The sequence below is a fragment of the Aspergillus glaucus genome (genome assembly GCF_001890805.1).
Source record: "Aspergillus glaucus CBS 516.65 unplaced genomic scaffold ASPGLscaffold_12, whole genome shotgun sequence".
In the NCBI taxonomy this organism is placed as follows: domain Eukaryota; kingdom Fungi; phylum Ascomycota; class Eurotiomycetes; order Eurotiales; family Aspergillaceae; genus Aspergillus; species Aspergillus glaucus.
Genome location: NW_019170464.1, coordinates 382,300 through 401,258, shown reverse-complemented (window position 1 = coordinate 401,258; position 18,959 = coordinate 382,300). Strand labels below are relative to the sequence as shown.

The 18,959-nt window shown below is 51.6% G+C and overlaps 7 protein-coding genes across 7 annotated transcripts; 5 read left to right on the top strand and 2 right to left on the bottom strand.

Moving 5' to 3' along the window:
- Window positions 1–76: 76 nt before the first annotated feature.
- Window positions 77–1,919, top strand: ASPGLDRAFT_127680 (cytochrome P450; the record flags this gene model as incomplete). The annotated part of the gene is made up of 4 exons (XM_022540731.1): window positions 77–260; window positions 313–717; window positions 775–1,766; window positions 1,836–1,919. The coding sequence occupies 4 exons, from the start codon at window positions 77–79 to the stop codon at window positions 1,917–1,919; spliced, it is 1,665 nt and encodes a 554-aa protein (XP_022400154.1).
- Window positions 1,920–2,705: 786 nt separating this feature from the next.
- ASPGLDRAFT_402020 (uncharacterized protein) lies at window positions 2,706–7,144 on the top strand. The gene is made up of 4 exons (XM_022545189.1): window positions 2,706–3,118; window positions 3,175–3,765; window positions 3,822–6,730; window positions 6,805–7,144. Exons 1-4 carry the CDS (start codon window positions 2,942–2,944, stop codon window positions 6,821–6,823), a joined length of 3,696 nt encoding a protein of 1,231 aa, XP_022400153.1. The 5' UTR covers window positions 2,706–2,941; the 3' UTR covers window positions 6,824–7,144.
- Window positions 7,137–10,734, top strand: ASPGLDRAFT_401668 (uncharacterized protein). The gene is made up of 2 exons (XM_022545187.1): window positions 7,137–10,496; window positions 10,556–10,734. Exon 1 carries the CDS (start codon window positions 7,449–7,451, stop codon window positions 10,362–10,364), a length of 2,916 nt encoding a protein of 971 aa, XP_022400152.1. The 5' UTR covers window positions 7,137–7,448; the 3' UTR covers window positions 10,365–10,496; window positions 10,556–10,734.
- On the top strand, window positions 10,467–11,774 carry ASPGLDRAFT_401512 (uncharacterized protein). Its single transcript, XM_022545184.1, has 5 exons — window positions 10,467–10,496; window positions 10,556–11,177; window positions 11,232–11,287; window positions 11,345–11,402; window positions 11,452–11,774. Exons 2-5 carry the CDS (start codon window positions 10,595–10,597, stop codon window positions 11,490–11,492), a joined length of 738 nt encoding a protein of 245 aa, XP_022400151.1. The 5' UTR covers window positions 10,467–10,496; window positions 10,556–10,594; the 3' UTR covers window positions 11,493–11,774.
- Window positions 11,775–11,787: 13 nt separating this feature from the next.
- Window positions 11,788–13,581, bottom strand: ASPGLDRAFT_401491 (putative mitochondrial carrier protein). The gene is made up of 3 exons (XM_022545183.1): window positions 13,323–13,581; window positions 13,036–13,225; window positions 11,788–12,960 (listed from the first exon to the last, which is right to left on the bottom strand). Exons 1-3 carry the CDS (start codon window positions 13,350–13,352, stop codon window positions 12,101–12,103), a joined length of 1,080 nt encoding a protein of 359 aa, XP_022400150.1. The 5' UTR covers window positions 13,353–13,581; the 3' UTR covers window positions 11,788–12,100.
- Window positions 13,582–13,811: 230 nt separating this feature from the next.
- On the bottom strand, window positions 13,812–15,068 carry ASPGLDRAFT_26370 (putative eukaryotic translation initiation factor 3 subunit EifCh; the record flags this gene model as incomplete). Its single annotated transcript, XM_022543552.1, has 4 exons — window positions 13,812–14,391; window positions 14,444–14,913; window positions 14,969–15,008; window positions 15,061–15,068. The coding sequence occupies 4 exons, from the start codon at window positions 15,066–15,068 to the stop codon at window positions 13,812–13,814; spliced, it is 1,098 nt and encodes a 365-aa protein (XP_022400149.1).
- Window positions 15,069–15,475: 407 nt separating this feature from the next.
- On the top strand, window positions 15,476–16,462 carry ASPGLDRAFT_26369 (arylformamidase; the record flags this gene model as incomplete). The annotated part of the gene is made up of 2 exons (XM_022543551.1): window positions 15,476–15,582; window positions 15,652–16,462. 2 exons carry the CDS (start codon window positions 15,476–15,478, stop codon window positions 16,460–16,462), a joined length of 918 nt encoding a protein of 305 aa, XP_022400148.1.
- Between the last annotated feature and the right edge of the window lie 2,497 nt (window positions 16,463–18,959).

The following is an 18,959-nucleotide window of genomic DNA, read 5'->3' as shown; positions in this document are numbered from 1 at the left end:
AAAGTTCGTCGCTCGGTGGTATTCGTCGCTACTCGGTCCATTTGCTCGACAACTAAAACAACACCGACAGTCGAGGATGGTCTTTCGCATGATTATAATGGCCCTGATTCCCTTGCTAGCCTTTTACCTGTACGAGAGATTCTGCCATCTCCGTCTCAGGCAATATGCTAGTTTTCCACAGTTAAAGCCGTCCTTGCTCTGGGGCCATCTGAAAGGTTTGCATGAGTTCATCGTCCGTGGCAAGACCGATAGACATATTGGTGAGTTCCTTTCAATGCACGGATACTGATGGACGTGTACTGACATAGATAGACATTGTGTTCCTCGAGGTCAAAAGGCAACTCGGCAATGCACCCCTATTCATCCTGGATCTTCGGCCCGTCCAATATGTGCTGTGTGTTGTCGGAAGCCACGAAGTGGCCGAGCAGGTCTCGAAAAGCACCAAGAGCTTCCCGTATAGCATGAACAAGTCGCCAACGATGCGGCTGTATGAACGTTTACTTGGTCCGAGATCCATCTTGACTGCCGAGGCTGAAGAATGGAAAGGTCTTCGCAAGCGATTCAACCCTGGTTTTGCGCCGAAGCATCTCGTGACGCTCCTGCCTGTGATTATGGATAAGGCAGGACAGTTTCTCAGGAACCTTGATCGACATGCTGCCAGTGGTGAAGCATTTAGGTTGGATGAACTGTGCAGCAGTCTCACGTTTGACATCATCGGTAAGCTTATGCTTGGCAGTCGGTTTGGTGTTGGACTGCTCTGATATCAAACTTTAGGTGCGGTGACAATGGGGATTGAATTTGGTGCCCAGCTCGACAAGGAGCGCCAAAGTGAGTTGGTCCAGCTCTATCGTGAATTGACCACCAGCTATCAAAGCGGCAGTAATAGCAACAGGAGCGTACAGTGGACCTTGTTATTGAGCCCGCGAACAGCTCAACATCGACGACGATTAGATCGTCGGATTGATCTGCTGCTGAAAGAACACATTCAACGTGTGTTCGCGGAGCGGCAGCATTCTGAGATCACGGGGAGTAGAAAAGATCACAGTGTGCTTTCTCTCAGTCTCCAGGATGCCGATAACCTAGACTTGAATATATTAGACCAAACCTGCGATCAGCTGAAGAGCTTCCTTTTTGCTGGTCACGACACGACTAGCATTGTGCTGCAATGGACGTTTTACGAGCTCAGTCGCACCCCGCACGTCCTGAAGGCCATCCGAGATGAGCTCGATGAGATATTTGGGGTTGACTCTGGCATTGACCAGATGCGAGACAAGCTGTGCTCTTCCCAGGGCGAGGAACTGATCAGCCGTATGTACTACGTGTCTGCTGTGATCAAGGAGATACTGCGACTATATCCGCCATCTGGGTCAGCGCGGTATATGAGCCCTGGCTCCGGATTCACTGTCCAGCTTCCGAACGATGGAGGTACGCTGTGCCTGGACGGGATGGTTGTGTACAACTGCGATACGCTCGTGCATCGCGACGAAGCTGTGTACGGTGATACCAAAGACGATTTTATTCCAGAGCGCTGGCTTGACAGCAACCCCCACCGGGCACCACCCAGTGCCTGGCGACCGTTCGAGCGGGGTCCGCGCAATTGCATCGGACAAGAACTGGCAATGCTGGAGGCGCGAGTAATTGTGGCATGTACCGTTCGACTATATGACTTTGCCAAAGTTGGACTAGGAGCTGTGGTGCTAGATAGTCAGGGAAATTTGAAATTAAACGACAAAGGACAGTATGGTGTGGAATCGCCGTTGTATAATGTGGGTTATCTTCGCATTGTTTCAAGCTTGGATTGGATTGCTGACTATGTATCACTACATCTGGAACAGACAATGCAAGTAACAGCAAAGCCGGTTGATGGCACGAGGATGCGAGTTTCAACTGTCGGGCACGTTGGGGTTGTCACTCCTTGATGCGCACGTTAAACGTACCACTCTCGCGTGAGACTTACAAGTACGTTGCGTGCGTATACACTGCGTGTATATACATTTCTCCGATGCAGATGGCCATCTTCAGATTGCGACAAGACGCATAATGCGGGATGGCAATGATCCGGGATGACTCAACGTCTACATTCAGAATAATAAAATTGCAGCAAATGCGTATTCGGATCTGGTGATCTGCCCTGCAATGCTGGACAACTGGCAATTCTCCTCGTGCCAGCTATGATTGGCGACAGGCCGCTGTCAAAGCCCGGGGGTGCTGCTACTCTGATGCGGTGAGAGTGAAATATTTGTCGTCGCTGGGATTCAATATCCTGTAAATAATAGTCCGTCCTAATAAATTCGTATTGGTAGAGAGACGGTGCCTGAATTTTGTCTCTTCTTCTATGGTCAATCCCTCGGGGATGCGAAGCTTCGGGTAGTATAGCGCAGACGCTCCCCAGCCACCGGTTTCTCTTCCCCAGCGTATGAGGAAAAGAAGGGACGGCAAGAAAAGAAAAACAAAACAATCACCAGCCATTCTAGTATTCAGATCGTGCAGAGCATAATTTTATTCTATTCAGCTGCACTCTGTGCGCATTCCAGTGACTTTTTCTCTCTTCTTCTGCTTTCTCCCCCCACCGCCCGTGAATCACTGCTGTTCGATGACTTCGACATCCCTCTCTTCTCTGTTTCTTTCTATCTCTCTATAATCCAGTGTAATACTCTTCTGACTTAATTATCGATATTTTATTATTTTATTGTGCCGTGTATCCTGTGCTGTCTACCGTCCTCCTGATGAATCCTCTGTCGTGATACTCCCCCGCTGCACAGCGACATACCGGCATTGTCATCTGCTGTGTGACCGGCGGCGCAAAACAAATATTATACCGACCAGTTCTATCGTCATTTGTCGTCGCGCCGTTTTGTATGCACCGTGGATTTCTAAAGACCGAGCTTATCGCGGGTAATATCAACAAACGGACTGCTTGATTGTAGTCTGTCGCGGCAGCATGGATCCCATGACTTCGTCTGCAGGATCGCACACACCGGGTCCTTTGCGCGTTACTCCTAAAGGTCGATTATCCCAGACTTCATGGCATGAATTGGTGGACTCGAAATATGACGTGATGGTTCCTCGGATCGGGTCGCGGAATTTGGACCCATGGGTGGAATTGGGTATGAACCAGGTGTGTTTGGAGCTTATCACCACGACAGGACTACAGAATTCCACTGACAATGACAGTTACCGGGCCCAAGTCTGCTATACGAAGACGACGAATCGCCTGCCCTTCCGCCACCCTCCTATCATGACGCCGTACACGATCTTCCTCCAGAATACTCCGCTCTTGTACCGTTAACCCAGCAGAAATGCTTCGTCCATGACTCCGCTCCCTCGAGACCCTCGAGACCCTCGAAACCCAGATCCGCGTTCATTGTCGACTTCAAACCGTCCTCCGGAATTCGCGAACACAAAGGCGGCAAGAAGGTCAAGAAGAAGCCAGTCCAATACTCCGCGCCGCAGGAAACACCACCACCGAATGAACAACCACCCCCGGACGATGGGAAAGGCGGCGACGCAGGTGGTGCGGGCGATGGAAACGGAGACGATGGCGCAGGCGGTGATGGCGGGGGAGGCGACGATGACGATGAATGGGGCCTGACCGCGACCGCCAGGAAAAAGAACAAGAAGAAGAAGAAAGAGGAAGAAGAGCGTTTGAAACAGGAGGAGGAAGAGCGGCAAGCGAAAGAGGAGGAGGAGAGAAAGGCCAAAGAAGAGGAAGAAAAGAAAGCCGCAGAAGAGGCCGCCGCTGGAAAGAAGAAAAAGAAGGACAGGGTATGACGCTCCCAAACTCTGATTTACGCAAAGACTTTGTTAACTCCTGGCTATAGGTTACTACACTGGCGGAACCTGAACAACCTCCGGATTCCTTTCAGGATGTCAATCTGAATGAAAGCCAGCCGCAGCGCGACACTGGCTCGGACGCTCCTGCGACACAATCAAAAGGCTTCAGTCTTGGTGGTTGGGCTGGTAGTTGGCTTACTGGTAAGAGCTCTAAAGAGGACAGCAACAGTAACCACTGGTCTTCTGGCGCCGAAAATGATACTCCGAAGAGGACGCCAGGAGGGTTTGATTTCGGCAACCTTGAACAGCCTGTGAACGATGCTCCGGAAGCAAAACAGACCGAGGACGACTGGGGCGCCTTTGTCACGACCAAGAAGGACAAGAAGAAGAAAGACACCATCGTGGAAGAGCCCTCAAAAGAACAGGAACCTGAGCCTGAACCCGAGCCTGCGCCTCCAGCTCCAGAACCTGAACCAGAGCCCGAACCAGAGCCTGCTCCCGAGGCACCACCCGCAGAGGAGGAAGAGCCTGAGGATAGCTCATGGGGCTGGGGTCTCGGACTCTTGAAGAAGGACAAGAAGAAGACGAAGAGGGAATCCAAGATGGAGGTGCCTCCACCTGCCCCCGAACCTATCCCTGAAGAACCTATCGAAGAGAACGCTGAGAAGGCCAACGCCTGGGATCCACCGGTCAAGAAGAAAGAGAAGAAGAAAACGAGTCCTCTTGATATCCTACTTGGTGCAACATCCTCGTCTGCGTTGAATCGTCCACTGGCACCCAAGGTTGCTGGCCCGGACGACGACTGGTCGAGCGCTTGGACTTCGTCGAGTAATCAGAAAGTGGGCATGAGGGGGGTTACGAGGGGTTATGTTATCGACGAACATCCGACCGTCGAAGAGCCTCCACCGGCACCCGAACCACCACCAGCGGTGCAAGAAGAAGACGGTGGCTGGTCAGCATGGGATCCCCCTAAGGAAAAAAGGAAGAAGAAGAGCAGATTCGAGCCAGAGCCCGAACCTGAACCGGAAGAACCTGCTCCTGAGCCCGAGCCCGAGCCAGAACCTGAACCGCCAGCGCCTACGTTACCGGATGATCCTCTTTACGACAACTGGGACGATCTTTCAAGCAAGGATAGGAAAAGGCGTGAGAAGTCACTGAAAAGGAGAGCTCTCCCAATTCCTGGTATAGATTTCGAATGGCCACCACCTGCGCCCGCGCCTCCAGAGGAACCGGAGCCTGAACCTGAACCAGAGCCCGAGCCCGAGCCCGAGCCCGAGCCAGAACCAGCACCAGAACCGGAGCCAGAGCCAGAACCAGAACCAGCGCCCACATTACCGGATGACCCCCTCTATGATAACTGGGATGACTTATCCAGCAAGGATAAGAAGCGACGTGAAAAGTCACTGAAAAGGAGAGGTCTCCCAATCCCCGGAATCGACTTTGAATGGCCACCACCACCGCCTCCTCCTCCAGCGGAACTTGAACCTGAACCTGAACCTGAACCTGAACCCGTACCCGAACCCGAACCCGAGCCAGAGCCTGTGCCAGAGCCAGAACTAGAACCAGCACCAGCGCCCACTTTGCCAAACAACCCTCTTTATGACAATTGGGATAATCTGTCAAGTTATAACAAGAGTAGGCGTGAAAAGGTTATGAAGAGGAAAGGCCTTCCAGTGCCAGGAGTAGATTTTGAATGGCCACCACCACCACCACCACCTCCTCCTCCAGCGGAACCTGAGCCGGAGCCTGAACCTGAACCTGAACCCGAATCAGAGCCTGAACCAGCACCAACACCCACATTGCCAAACAACCCTCTCTATGACAACTGGGACAATCTCTCAAGCTATGACAAGAGGCGGCGTGAAAAGGTGATGAAAAGGATAGGCCTCCCAGTACCAGCAATAGACTTTGAATGGCCACCACCGCCTCCTCCAGCAGAGCCCGAGCCAGAACCAGCACCAGAACCGGAGCCAGAGCCAGAGCCAGAGCCAGAACCAGAACCAGAACCAGAACCAGCGCCCACTTTGCCAGACAACCCTCTTTATGACAATTGGGACAATCTGTCAAGTTATGACAAGAAAAGGCGTGAAAAGGTGATGCAAAGGAAAGGCCTTCCGATACCAGGAGTAAACTTTGAGTGGCCGCCTCCTCCCCCAGCAGAACCTGAACCAGAACCTAAGCCGGAGCCAGAGCCTCCAGCGCTCACTTTGCCAGACAACCCTCTTTATGACAATTGGGACAATCTGTCAAGTTATGACAAGAAAAGGCGTGAAAAGGTGATGCAAAGGATAGGCCTTCCGATACCAGGAGTAGACTTTGAGTGGCCGCCTCCTCCCCCAGCAGAACCTGAACCAGAACCTGAGCCAGAGCCTGAGCCTGAGCCTCCAGCGCCCACTTTGCCAGATGATTCTCTCTATAATAACTGGGACAACCTCATGAGTACTGACAAGAGAAAGCGTGAGAGATTGCTGAAAAAGAGGGGCCTCCCAGTTCCTGGAATAGACTTTCAGTGGCCACCGCCTCCTCCAGCGGAACCTGAACCTGAACCTGGGCCTGAACCTGAACCTGAACCTGAACCTGAACCCCCGGCACCAACTTTACCAGACAATCCTCTCTACAATGACTGGGATAACCTCATGAGTACTGACAAAAGAAGGCGCGAGAGATTACTGAAGAAGAGAGGTCTTCCAGTTCCTGGGGTAGATTTTGAGTGGCCGCCGCCTGTCCCAGTGGAACCTGAGCCTGAGCCTGAGCCTGAAGTTCCTGAACCTGAGCCCGAGCCTGAGCCTGAAGTTCCTGAACCTGAGCCCGAGCCTGAGCCCGAGCCCCCAGCACCGACTTTACCAGATAATCCTCTCTATGACAATTGGGATAATATCTCAAGCACTGACAAGAGGAGGCGTGAGAGATCACTGAAGAAGAGAGGTCTTCCAGTCCCTGGGGTAGATTTTGAGTGGCCGCCACCTGCTCCAGCGGAACCTGAGCCTGAGCCTGAGCCTGAAGTTCCTGAACCTGAGCCCGAGCCCCCAGCACCGACTTTACCAGATAACCCTCTCTATGACAATTGGGATAATATCTCAAGTACTGACAAGAGGAGGCGTGAGAGATCACTGAAGAAGAGGGGTCTTCCAGTCCCTGGGGTAGATTTTGAGTGGCCGCCACCTCCAGCAAATCCTGAGCCCGAACCAGAGCCAGAGCCCCCAGCACCAACTTTGCCAGATGACCCTCTTTATGATAACTGGGATAATCTCTCAGGTATTGATAAGAGGAGGCGTGAGAGATTACTGAAGAAGAGAGGTCTCCCAATTCCTGGAGTGGATTTTGATTGGCCGCCTGTTGAACCTCCTCCAGCGGAACCTGAGCATGAACCACCCGGGGAACCAGAACAAGAATCTCCTGAGCATGAGCAACCCACTGACGACTGGGGTCTTTGGTCTGTTCCCCAAGAAAAGAAGAGGAGCAAGAACGGCAGATACGCAGAGCAACCTCCACCTCCCGCGCCTACTCCACCCTCTCTGGGTCTGTTCGGGGATCCTGAACCTATTCCCGAACATCATCTGGGTGATCCGTACTACGACGAATGGAATACTCCTTCGAAGCCGCCGAAGAAGACGGAGGAGTCTTCCAAATCAAACGGTCCCAAAGGGTTCTGGGCGACGCTTAGTGCTGCAGCTATGGGCATTAAGAATTCTACGACTCCCGAGAAAAAGGACGAGACGCCAACCATTCCAGAGGAACCTGAGGAAGAGGAGCAAAATGAGCCGAAACCTGATGAAGAACCGCTCGTTGATGTTGGCGATGAGCCACCAGCAGAGCCCGCTGAACCTGCCGAACCCGAACCTGAGGCGTCTCCCGCGCCTGCTGCAGTCGAGGTAGACGCGTCAGCCGCCCCGCCAACGCCAACAAAGATCCCCGTTAGGTCCAAATCATCGGGGAAGACGTCTCTTCTTAAGACTTTGGAAAAAGCCAGGAAGGAGAAGGTAAAGGAGAAAACGCCAACGAAATCCAAGTCGAGAATACCTGAGCCGTCCAAGAGGTTCAAGGCGGTGGAGCGCGATTCAGTGCCCGGAGGATTTCCGGACGCCTTTGACGATAACCCCGAAGAGCCGCCCCCTGATCCGGAACCCGCGCCAGAGCCAGAACACGAGGCAGACCCACCGCCGGACCCACAAACAGAACCAACTTCATCGCGTGCTCCGCCAACTACATTGTTGTCCAAAACCGACAAGAAAAAGAAGCATAAGGGCAAGATACTCGAAACTGTTCCTGAAGCGCCTCCTGAGCCGGAACCTGAGCTACCTGCTGAACCTGAGCCCGAACCTGCGCCAGAACCAGAGCCAGAGCTGGAGTCGGAGCCGGAGCCTGAACCCATCTTATCTTGGCCGCTGTTCTCATCAAAGCCAAAGAAGACTAAGAAGAAGAAAGCAGTTGAGCCCGAGCCTGAACCCGAGCCTGAACCCGAGCCTGAACCAGAGCCTGAACCGGAACCGGAACCGGAACCAGAACCAGAACCAGAACCAGCGCCAGCACCCACATTGCCAGATCACCCTCTCTATGATAACTGGGATAATCTCTCAAGTACTGACAAGAGGAGGCGTGGAAGATCACTGAAAAAGAGAGGTCTTCCAGTCCCTGGGGTAGATTTTGAGTGGCCACCACCACCTCCAGCAGAACCTGAGCCTGCTCCTGAACCTGAACCTGAACCTGAACCTGAACCTGAGCCAGAGCCAGAGCCTCCTGCACCAGAGCCAGAACCAGAGCCAGAACCAGAGCCAGAACCAGAGCCAGAGCCAGAGCCGCAACCTATCTATTCTTGGCCATTCCTGTCAACAAAGACCAAGAAGAAGTCCAAACCAGTTGAGCCCGAACCCGAGCTTGAATCTGAGCCGCCTGCTGAACCAGAACCGGAGCCTGAACCTGAGCCCGAGCCTGCTCCACCGCCAAAACGAAAGTCTAAAACGGTCAAGTCCGACCCCTGGCCAACTCTGTTGACGAAGACGGAGAAGAAGAAAAAGAAGAAGTCCAAATCTACTCCTGAACCTCCTCCGCCAGAGCCTGAACCGGAACCAGAACCGGAACCAGAACCAGAGCCCGAACCGGAGCCTGAGCCTGAGCCTGAACCCCCTGCTCCTGAGCCTGAACCGGAGTCGGAATCTGAGGAAGAACCCATCATCACCTGGCCGTTCTTTGTGTCAAAGGGTAAAAAGAAGAAGCCCAAGCCTGTCGAACCAGAACCAGAGCCTGCGCCGGAGCCTGAACCTGAACCTGAACCTGAGCCTGAACCCGAATCAGAGTCCGATCCATCAGAAGAAGAGCCAGATCAGGAGCCTGAGCCTGAGCCTCCTGCTCCTGAACCAGAACCGGAGTCAGAGTCGGAATCTGAGGCAGAGCCCATTATCTCCTGGCCCTTTTTTATGGGAAGGAGCAAGAAGAAGGCGCCCAAACCTGCAGAGCCAGAACCAGAGCCGGAACCTGAACCCGCACCTGATCCAGAACCAGAGCCGGAGCCAGAGCCGGAACCAGAACCTGAGCCCGAGCCAGTTCAAACGAAGGCGGAAAGGAAGAAGAAGAAGAAGTCTAGGGCTGTTGAACTGGAGCCCGAACCAGAGCCAGAGCCAGTACCTCTGACAAAGGCAGAGAGGAAAAAAAACAAATCCAGGGTAATCGAGCCAGAACCCGAACCTGCGCCTGATCCAGAGCCCGAGCTTGAGCCCGAGCCAGAACTGGAACCGGAGCCAAAGGTGGAAAAGAAGAAAAAGAGGAGATCCAGGATCGTGGAACCTCCCCCTGAGCCTGAACCCGAACCGGAACCGGAACCAGAGCCAGAGCCAGAGCCGGAAGAAGTCTCCTTAGAGTCAAATTCGGAATCGGAACAGGAGCCAGAGCCTGAACCTGAACCTGAACCGGAGCCCGAGCCCGAGCCTGAGAAAGCTGCCAAGAGGAGCAAGAGAAGCAAGAAGACTGCAACGATTAGGGAGCCACCAGCGGAGGACACTCAACCCTCGGAGGAACCAGAAGTCGAACACAGAACTCCTCCAACACCTCCGCCTGAGCCTGAGCCCGAAAAGCGAAGAAAAAAGCAGCGGGCTCGCATCGAACAGCCGACTAAGCCAAGTCGTCGAGATTCCAAATACCCAGAAGTCGACACCCCAAGGCGATCGAAATCCAACAGACATTCCAAATCACGAGGGTTCGAAAACGAAGGCAAGATGTCATCTGGATCTGAAATTGAGCAAGAAGAACGGGAGCGACAGGAACGACGAGAAAGACATCGAGAAGCTAAGCAGAACAAGGAAATGGGTTTCTCGAACGTCTTCCTCCGCGAACGGCCACAGTCCTTCGGCCGGTCGAAATCGTACAGACGGCATGAGTCTAGACGTCCATCTATGGAATTCGATGAGCCTAGAGTACCTTCACCCCTGCCAGAGGACCCACCAATGGTCTCTGATAAGGTGGCCAGAATGATGGGCCTGGGTGGTGATGCGAATGGTGGCATTAATGGTCGCTCCAAGTCGCGAAAGGACAAGCATGCGTTAAAGAGAAGATCTAGTAAGTTTCTACTTTTTTGCTACGACTATAACAGTATCTAACGTTGCACAGGGGCTCATTCGTATGGCAATGGTGATGATGATATGGTCATTGTGAATGAAGAAGATGCCGAGGGTCCTTCGCCAAGAGATTCAAGAGAATCAAGGAACCCGAAAAGGCGACATAGTAAAAAGGTAAGTAAACATCTTTAAGTGAATAATCAACAGTTCGCTGATTTATTTGTGTCACGTAGTCAAAACCTCGGCCCGAAGATCCTCCAGACGACGTTGCTATGGGTGATGCGGATCAGGTCCCGGAAGTGGTTTCAGGACCTGACGATATAGCGTTCGTCGAACCACCACCCCGAGAACGACGCCTTAAACGTTCCAACACTGTGCCAAAGAAAGAGGGTCTCATGGGATTTTTCCAATCCGTTAAACAAAAAGCGACCCGTCAGGAAGTGCCAGAACGGCGCAAGTCCCGTCATTACCATCGCGATGAGGACAAGTACGCGACGGATCCTGAACGGGATGATCGACGCCGGCGGCGGGACGACAGAAGGAGACGCCATGCAAGAGAAGACACTGATGCCGAGGGTTTCGCAACTGAAGGTGTTCCTGGAGAATTCCCAGATCCGGAGGAGGAAGAAGCGGAGGCTAGGCGAGCGGCTCGCAGAGCACGTCGTGCTTCGCGCTACGGGGCTCCCGACGATATGGAAGTTCGCGACGCTGATGATAGACGGGCTAGGCGAAAGGAAAAAGAAAGAACTGCTCGTGACTCTCACGAAAGACAACATCGAGAAGAGGAGGAAGAGGAAGAAAGACGTCGAGAGGAGAAGAGAGCTCGTCGAGCTGCGCGCGAGGAGCGTCGAGTCCGCGAAGAACAAGAGGCCCGGGAAGCTGAAGAGCGCGCTGAAGCGAAAGCAGCAGACCGACGCGAACGACGGCGCATGAAGGACGAGAAGATGACAAGTGGAATGTCCAGACACGGCACAAAATCAAGACGCCATCGCTCGCGCGCCGGAGACAGGGTTCCTGACGAGTTTCCTCCCGAGGAGTACCAATACCACACTGAACCCGAACCTCAACCTCGCCATCACCGCTCCCACCGCTCCGTCGACGAAGGTGCCAAGAGACGGAGTCGTCACAGGTCTCGTGCTCCAGAGGCCCCTAATGACCCGCCGCCAATGATGACCGGAGGGAAAAGAGAAAAGATATCCTCCTGGGTCCATTCCCAAGCCGATGATCCACCGGAGCCGCCGCCGGTTGTACCGACATTAGTCGACATTCCACCTCCTCCAGACGAGACACTGAACACGCACTCGATCTCGTCAGACGAGGAAGCACGCCGTGACTTGCGTCGGCGGGCACGAAGACGCGCGCGGCATCCAGATCATGAGATCGAAGAGAGGCGCCCGAGGAGACGCGATGACCCTCTCCCCGAACCTGAACGAAAGAGTAGCTCTGGAAGTGGTGAGCATCATGGTGCCTCAGCTGGTATTGGGGCAAAAATCGTGCCTGGTTGGTTGAAGAGGTTCACCGTGGGATAGTGCCATCCGCTTCTTTATGGAGATGGCCCGGCCAACTTAATACGACAGCTTATAATGATTTGACGACTTTGGATGATTTTGTTCATGCTTATGATTTTATGTTTGGATATACGCCTATGTTTTGTTATGAGTTATGATGTTTCCTGTGTTTTGCACGGTGTATACCACTGCTATGTATTCCTAATAAAGAGTTTGATTATAAGTTCAATAAGCAATCTATCCATTCTATTTAATGCCAACCATGCGATACTATATAACACCCTCGCCCTCTTTTCTCTGCGCTTTACCATCCCTATCCTTCCGTCTATTTTCGAGATAAAACCTACCCGCCTCGTAGATACTCAAATACAACCCCAGTGAAACTGCCGTCCACGCAGCCCGAATCAACCCTCCTTTGAAAAGCCCCTTTATGCCCTCATTCTCCCAAATCTCCTTCCCAACATCTATCGTCCCCCGCGTCCCTATCTTCTTCATCGTATCTGGCCCAGGCGCACCACCACCTTCACCACTAACATACCCATTACTAGCAGCCAGCATAACCCTCGTCTTCACCACATCAATCGGCGTAGTAACAACCGAAGCAATCATCCCCGACAAACCCGCCGAAAACCCAGTCAAAACCGCCCGCTCCAGCACAGGATTCCACTCCTGTATCCGCCCCAACTCACCCCCATTCCCATCCTTATCCTTCCTCTTCTCCTCCTGCCTCCAATCAACAACATGCGAGCGCACATATTCAAAAAGCGGAAAATGCAGCCCCGTAAACGGTAAATTCCTCCCCACAAGCGCCGCATACCCACTCCACAATTTCCACGGCTTATGCCTGAACCGCGAAAACACTTGTATCGCAGCAGTCTGCTGGCCACCGCTCGTCTCGATGACCTGCGCGTTCTGCTTTAGGACCTCTGCGGGGGTGATCATGAGGCAGGAGACCATTTCGGCTGTTGAGGAGGCGATTGCGTGGACAATGGGGGTGGGGAGGGAGTGGAGGATAGGGAATTTGTGGATTGCTTCGTTTTGGGACTGAGAGGAGCGTTGGGCGCGCGTGGTTGTGCTGGTTTCGTCGAGTGTGTATTTTATGGCTTCGTAGGTTGTGAAGAACGCGCCGGCTGTTTGTCACCATTATCCATTAGCACACTGTATATATATCCATTCCAGGTAGATGCAGGGAGGAAAGGAAGTACAAGCAGGTATTGTCGACAACACAACACTCCAAACACCCTGATACACGCCCTTGAAGAGAACATCACGTCGTATGATTCCGGTTTTGGCGTCTTTATAACGCTTCTCGTAGTCGGGGGCTTGGATGCGGGTTTTGAGGGTGTCGAAGGGGTAAACTAAGAAGTCAACTGTTACGGCTGCTACAGCACCAGCCTGCAAGTATTAGCAATTAGTATTTGCATATAGCCCAGTGATATTATGTGCCGGGCTTGTATAGGTGAATGCGGGATGGTAGGGCTTGTATGCGTACAATACAGATGTCGGTATTGGTATTATACATTAGGGCAATTAGATATTAACGAGAATCGAACAAGAATATGAATTCTAACTAATAACAAGAGCCTGAATGAAAGCAACTCAACCAGACTGGTATCTTATCTAATCGGACGATGGAATAGTGAGGTCATCGCCATGTTCATTACCACCACCATCACGTGTGGCCTATGCCCTATCTGATATAGGGCAATTCGCAGCTCTACAGCAATGTCAGCTTGGGAGGGAAAAGAAAGAAGAAAGCATAGAGACATAATGCAGGTCATATCCCGTAACTCTATTCGTCACCGGAATAACGCAAACAAAGAAACTCGTAAGATCAATCAGATACAAAACGACAAGTAAAAAAGAAAAGTTTTCCCCTCCCTACGCCGTAAAGGTCATATTCATATATGCAAACCCAAAATCCCCTAGTTATGAGACACAGATCATACCAAGAGACAACCACCTCTTCCCTCTCTTAAACTTATTTGGCGGTCTCTCCGGGCAAAAGGTTACCCTTGACGGCAAACATCTTGCCTGTCGTGGCCGAAACGAAGCCGTCAACCTGGCGCGCGTACTGTTCCACTTGTCGGCTGTTGAGCATGCTCTCCAGGCGGTTAGGCTCCTGGGGCAGCTTGAACAACCGTTGCCATTCGTCCTCGGGAAGGAGGGGCTGCTTGAGGGTTGCACGGGTGGCGTTCTCGGTCTTGCGCTTTTGCTGCCAGTTGTTGATCTTGGTCTGTTCACGAGCGAGCGCACGCTGGTAGTACTGGAAGTTGTTGGTCTCGGTGTGGTGGGTTTCGATGCTGTCAAAGAGAAGGTCGCAGTTCTTCTCGAGGAAGGGGTCGACATTGAGCGACAGGTTGTCGAAGTTGGGGGTAAGGACGGACGACTTGGCGTAAGGGCTGGATTCCAAGGCGGCCAAAGATGGGGGGAGGTCCGTAGGGCCCGAAGAGTTGGGGGTCTGGAGTTGGTGGATGAAAGAAGTGATCAAGTGGGAGTTGTGGATTTCGACAGGCAGTTCAACGAAGATGTCCTGGTATCTCAAGTTGGACTTTTGCAACCTTTTGATATGTCAGCTTTGTTCACTGTACTAGAATATAAGGCAAATCGCACTCTTCGGTCGTGAACTTGTTCTCCTTGAACGCAGTCATGAACTTGGGCGACAGACGGAACGCTCTGAGGCTCAGGGTACCCTGAGCGCTACGGCTGACATCGTGAACAAGAGCGACTGTCCGCTCGTTCATCTCCTTCTGGTAAAAGAACTGGTTCTCGATCACGTTCATGTTGACAAAGTTGCCCATGTTCGCGCTCGTGTACCAACCGATATTGTTCGCATCGACGTTAACCTCGCGAAGCATCCGGATCATCTCAGTCTGGTAGGCCACGTTGGCCTTCGCACGGGGGGCAGCAGCGGCCGGGTTGGGCGCAGCGGTATCAAAGTGCGACTCGGGGGGCAAATCGACCACGGGGAACGGGAAGCAGTTGGTGATCTCCAGGGTACCGTCAACATCCATACCAACGATCGAGCCGGTTGCGGTGGTCGGGAATGACTGGGAACCATGTTTGATGATTTTCATGGCCACCTATATGCGTGGGGTATGAGTATGTGATTTTTTCTTTCACGGAGGGGAGTCATACCAGGGCCTCGACCTTGACGGCCGCGAGGGGAGCTCCTTTTCTGTTGCATATTAGCAAGACCCTAGACAGGATACCATTAAGCATGAACTTACTCGGCCATTTTGAATATAGCGCAGACAAACGTATGGACGACTGGCAGCGGTGGTGGTGGAGGACAGGTCGGGCTGGTTTGTGTGGAAGACAATTTCCACCGCCTAGCACCTAATCGGGTTAGCGCGCCAAGACCGAGAGATAGCAACTTTTAAGCCTCAACTTGGCCGAATTGGGAAAATTCAGACGGAACAATAGGCTATTTTCTTTCTTAGGGGATGAGAGAAGCTCGTCGTGAAGAGGATATCATGTGAATCAGTCCAGGGGCAGGTTGGTGGGCAGTTATCTCGCTCCAGCATCAACCGACATGGTAGTACATATCAAGTGAATGATAACGCAAAATGCTTTCCCCCCACTTCCGTTAATCTTACATCTACGCTTTTGCTCCTCTTGGATCGGGCTTCTCCCAGAATAACCATGTCTGAACAGCTCGTTGAAGAGACTCTCTGCTACGGCCCACACTCTCTCCAGACTATCACCGTCGCTACCGTCCCGAAGGGACCACCGACTGGCCTCTGGGTAGTGTACGTCCACATCCCAGAATCGTCAGCCATCTCAAGTCAATAATTCCAACTAACAACAACTTGGTATAGTCTCATCCACGGCGGCGCCTGGCGCGACCCAGCTCAAACCGCCGATTCATTCCTCCGTCCCGCCGCATCCATTCTCAAATCCAACCCCATCTACGGCATCGTCTTCTCACGCATCGCTGGCTTCGCGTCCATCAACCACAGACTCAGTGCTCATCCAAATCACCCACAAGACCCCCAGACCACGGATGCGCACGAACTCCGCAATGTTAAACACCCGGATCACATCCGCGACGTGCAAGCGGCGCTGAGGCTTCTGCAGGACACCTACGGCTTCGGGGAGAGATATCTTCTTGCGGGACATAGTTGTGGAGCTACTTTGGCGTTCCAATATGTGATGGACGGACTGAAGCTACATGGTGACGGCGATAGTATTGCCCAGCCGATGGCGATCCTGGGAACCGAGGGGATCTATGATGTGAAACTCTTGCGCGATACCCATAAGCATATCACTGAGTATCAGGAATTCTCTGAGGGTGCTTTTGGCTCTGATGAGTCTGTTTGGGATGCTGCATCGCCCGCCGCCAAAGGAGAAGATGGTTTGTCTGGTGTCGAGCGTGGTTGGAAGTCTGGCTTGGTGGCTATAGTCGCGCATTCGGAAGAGGACAGCTTGGTCGATAGGGGCCAAGCAAATGCGATGACGAATGCTCTTTACCGCTGGGGAGCGCAGAAGGAGCCGTCGACTCGGCGTGTCGTTTGGCTACAATTGAGGGGCGAGCATGATGAACCGTGGGAGAAGGGCGACGAACTGGCAAGGGCGATTGCTTTCGCAATTGACGAATTACCGAATGGAGTATTATCATCATTATCATAATATCTATACTGCCTGCATTTTAAATTCGATTCTCTTGTGCCAATAGCTTGGTAATGTTCAACCCTAACTCAGATGTATGACGCTGGCTGACGACGAGCTTCTGCTCAATTCCCTATAGAAAGCAGCAAAAGTGCCCTATCGCCCTTGTATCCAACCCCGACCCTATCCAACTGGCAAAACATCGAGAATGGGCGCAGTTCTGTCCATAGTCCCTGTGATAAACGCCATGCTGATACTCGGCGCATCCATTGCAATTTATCTGGGTTTGACCATCATTGTCATGTGAAAGGAACGGAGAAACGTTTTCTATGCTATCGAACACCATCTTTGGCAGCTAGGGTATCGAAAACTGCTGAAACCAATAGGACTCGTTAGCAAATTGATCACACCTGAGGATGAAAAGAAGAAACAGATTGAATACATCCAATCTTGGAAAGATAACCTCATAGCATACAATAAGCTCCTGCAAAAGGAGTTGTACCTCGTTGATGAAAAGGAAATACTGGATGAGAAACAGGCACTGTCTGAGAGCTGAACCACCAAGGAGACGGTTTCATTGGAGGAAATAAAAAAAGGGCCTTATCCAAATTGGTCCTGATCTCTGGATAGTTGGGCAAAGGTTCGTTGAATTGTATCGTCAACGGGCTGGCTCCTGGATTCTAGAGGAACATGAAGTATCGCTTGAAAAAAGACAAAAGAATGACGAGGCCCTCTGCAAACTCAACTGCGGTTTTAATACAAGTATCAAAACCACTAACGGGGACTGAAAGCCCATTGTGGTTGCCTTGCTGATATACAAAGTATGCGAAGTCGTGAGCGTTGGGACAAAAGGCTGATATGCTAGTAAATTGCCAGCTATAGAGGTAGCAAGAGAACGCCCAGGGTTTCTATTTCGAAAGCTACATTACTTGACAGTGGTTTTCGTAGACTGACACTGCGAACCGCACAATGGAAAACAGCGCAAGTCTAACGGCTTCATGAGCATGCTGAATGGAACAGAATGATATGCCCTACATCCGCCATAATGACTGAAAGCAATGGGAGTCATTGAATCCAAGCAGCCGTCATTTATTGACAAAGTCATGGTAACATTCCTGTTCCCGTCAGACATTCTCCAGGAATCGTGGAGGGTAGACTTGCTAGATCGGCATTGACAATCTTTGAAGCAATTAAGGGACCGGGAAATAGTCCGATGAGGGCCTGGAAGCCCATATTATTGGCGTACGATTTGCAGAATCTCTTAAATTCAGTACGTGCTTGCCTTTCCGAACCATCCCCCCCCCCCCCCCCCAAAAAAAAAAAAAAAAAAAAAAAAAAAAGATGCGTCACATAACATCACCGCTGAACGGAAAAGTGGCTAGCCAATACCCTCAGAGGAGGAACGCGAACCTGAAGCGTAAGGCGTTTATTCAAGGAGTGGATTGCTGATTCCTCTTTAGGGGAAGTAGGAAGGGTTCCATAGTTTTTGTTTTAATGGCACATGCCTGTTTCTCGGAAACGGAGATACTTTGAATTGTATGGGACCCCTTGTTGAATCACTGCCCGGTCCATCAATTGTTCTGAGAATTGTACAGGGATTTGGGTCTTGTACAATACCGAGCCCGTGAAGAACTCATGGCGCAATACCATAATCTTCTTCTGGCTATAGTATCTTTAGAGTCCCGTGCTTTGCTCGTTGGAAATGGCATTAGCATGGGCTTCCAGGCTTTTTTGCATGGAATCTCAAGTGACGAACGCAAAGTAACAGGAGTTAAGAAAGCAATAAATGCATATGAGCGTCTGTGGCTATGAAGAGAGCCTACTTTAAGTATATCAATCTGGCCAATCCAAAATTTACTTTCCTGATTATCTCAGATTGTTGGATGACAATCCCAAATTCACCCAAGCCTCATAAAAGCAGTTGGGGAGCTGTATTTATCAGGCCTCCCATACATTCTTTCGAACAGTGAGCCGGTGAAAGCTGGACTGTACCATAGGAGTAAATACTGAAGCTCCTTTGCGGTGATTCACCGGCATACTAATGTTTGCCCACCATAAACCACCCCCAAGACGACTGTTTCCAGTTTCTGGTAGGTCGGCTGAGGCTAGCCAATCCCGCAAAAATCGCCTCGAAAACCATTGCGGCTTACAAGCATAAGTTATGGAACCCCTTGAGTGTTATGAAGATCTTCACTTACATTATTTGTTTTTGTTAGCTACATTAGAAAACAACCAACAATGGATGAAAAAGGATATGTACTCGAGGATTACCAATGACTTCCTATCTGCGAGTGATCCTCCTGCTCTTGTACATAAGAGTAAGTGCGGTCAAACCGTTATGGTGACTTTGTATATCGATGGTGCTGGTGTCTGGTTTGCAACAACGATACAGAAGATAAACCCCCTTGCCAAGTTCAAGATAGCCACTGACAATTTGAATCTCAGCCCATCAATTGCTATCCAGGCCGGCAAGAGTTCAAGCACCACGGTTACCACACGAGCCAGGATGAAGCATATA

Excerpts from the sequence above, each read along its gene's own strand:
- ASPGLDRAFT_401512 (XM_022545184.1), top strand. The coding sequence starts at position 10,595 with ATGGGTGATGCGGATCAGGTCCCGGAAGTGGTTTCAGGACCTGACGAT. Across the intron at positions 11,178-11,231 it reads GCGCGAGGAGCGTCGAGTCC|ACCGACGCGAACGACGGCGC; the intron begins GCGAAGAACAAG and ends CGAAAGCAGCAG. Across the intron at positions 11,403-11,451 it reads ACCTCAACCTCGCCATCACC|GTCTCGTGCTCCAGAGGCCC; the intron begins GCTCCCACCGCT and ends GAGTCGTCACAG.
- ASPGLDRAFT_401668 (XM_022545187.1), top strand. The coding sequence starts at position 7,449 with ATGGGCATTAAGAATTCTACGACTCCCGAGAAAAAGGACGAGACGCCA.
- ASPGLDRAFT_402020 (XM_022545189.1), top strand. The coding sequence starts at position 2,942 with ATGGATCCCATGACTTCGTCTGCAGGATCGCACACACCGGGTCCTTTG. Across the intron at positions 3,119-3,174 it reads TGGAATTGGGTATGAACCAG|TTACCGGGCCCAAGTCTGCT; the intron begins GTGTGTTTGGAG and ends TGACAATGACAG. Across the intron at positions 3,766-3,821 it reads AGAAGAAAAAGAAGGACAGG|GTTACTACACTGGCGGAACC; the intron begins GTATGACGCTCC and ends TCCTGGCTATAG.
- ASPGLDRAFT_401491 (XM_022545183.1), bottom strand. The coding sequence starts at position 13,352 with ATGTATAATACCAATACCGACATCTGTATT. Across the intron at positions 13,226-13,322 it reads CCAATACCGACATCTGTATT|GCTGGTGCTGTAGCAGCCGT; the intron begins GTACGCATACAA and ends TAATACTTGCAG. Across the intron at positions 12,961-13,035 it reads GTTGTCGACAATACCTGCTT|CCGGCGCGTTCTTCACAACC; the intron begins GTACTTCCTTTC and ends GGTGACAAACAG.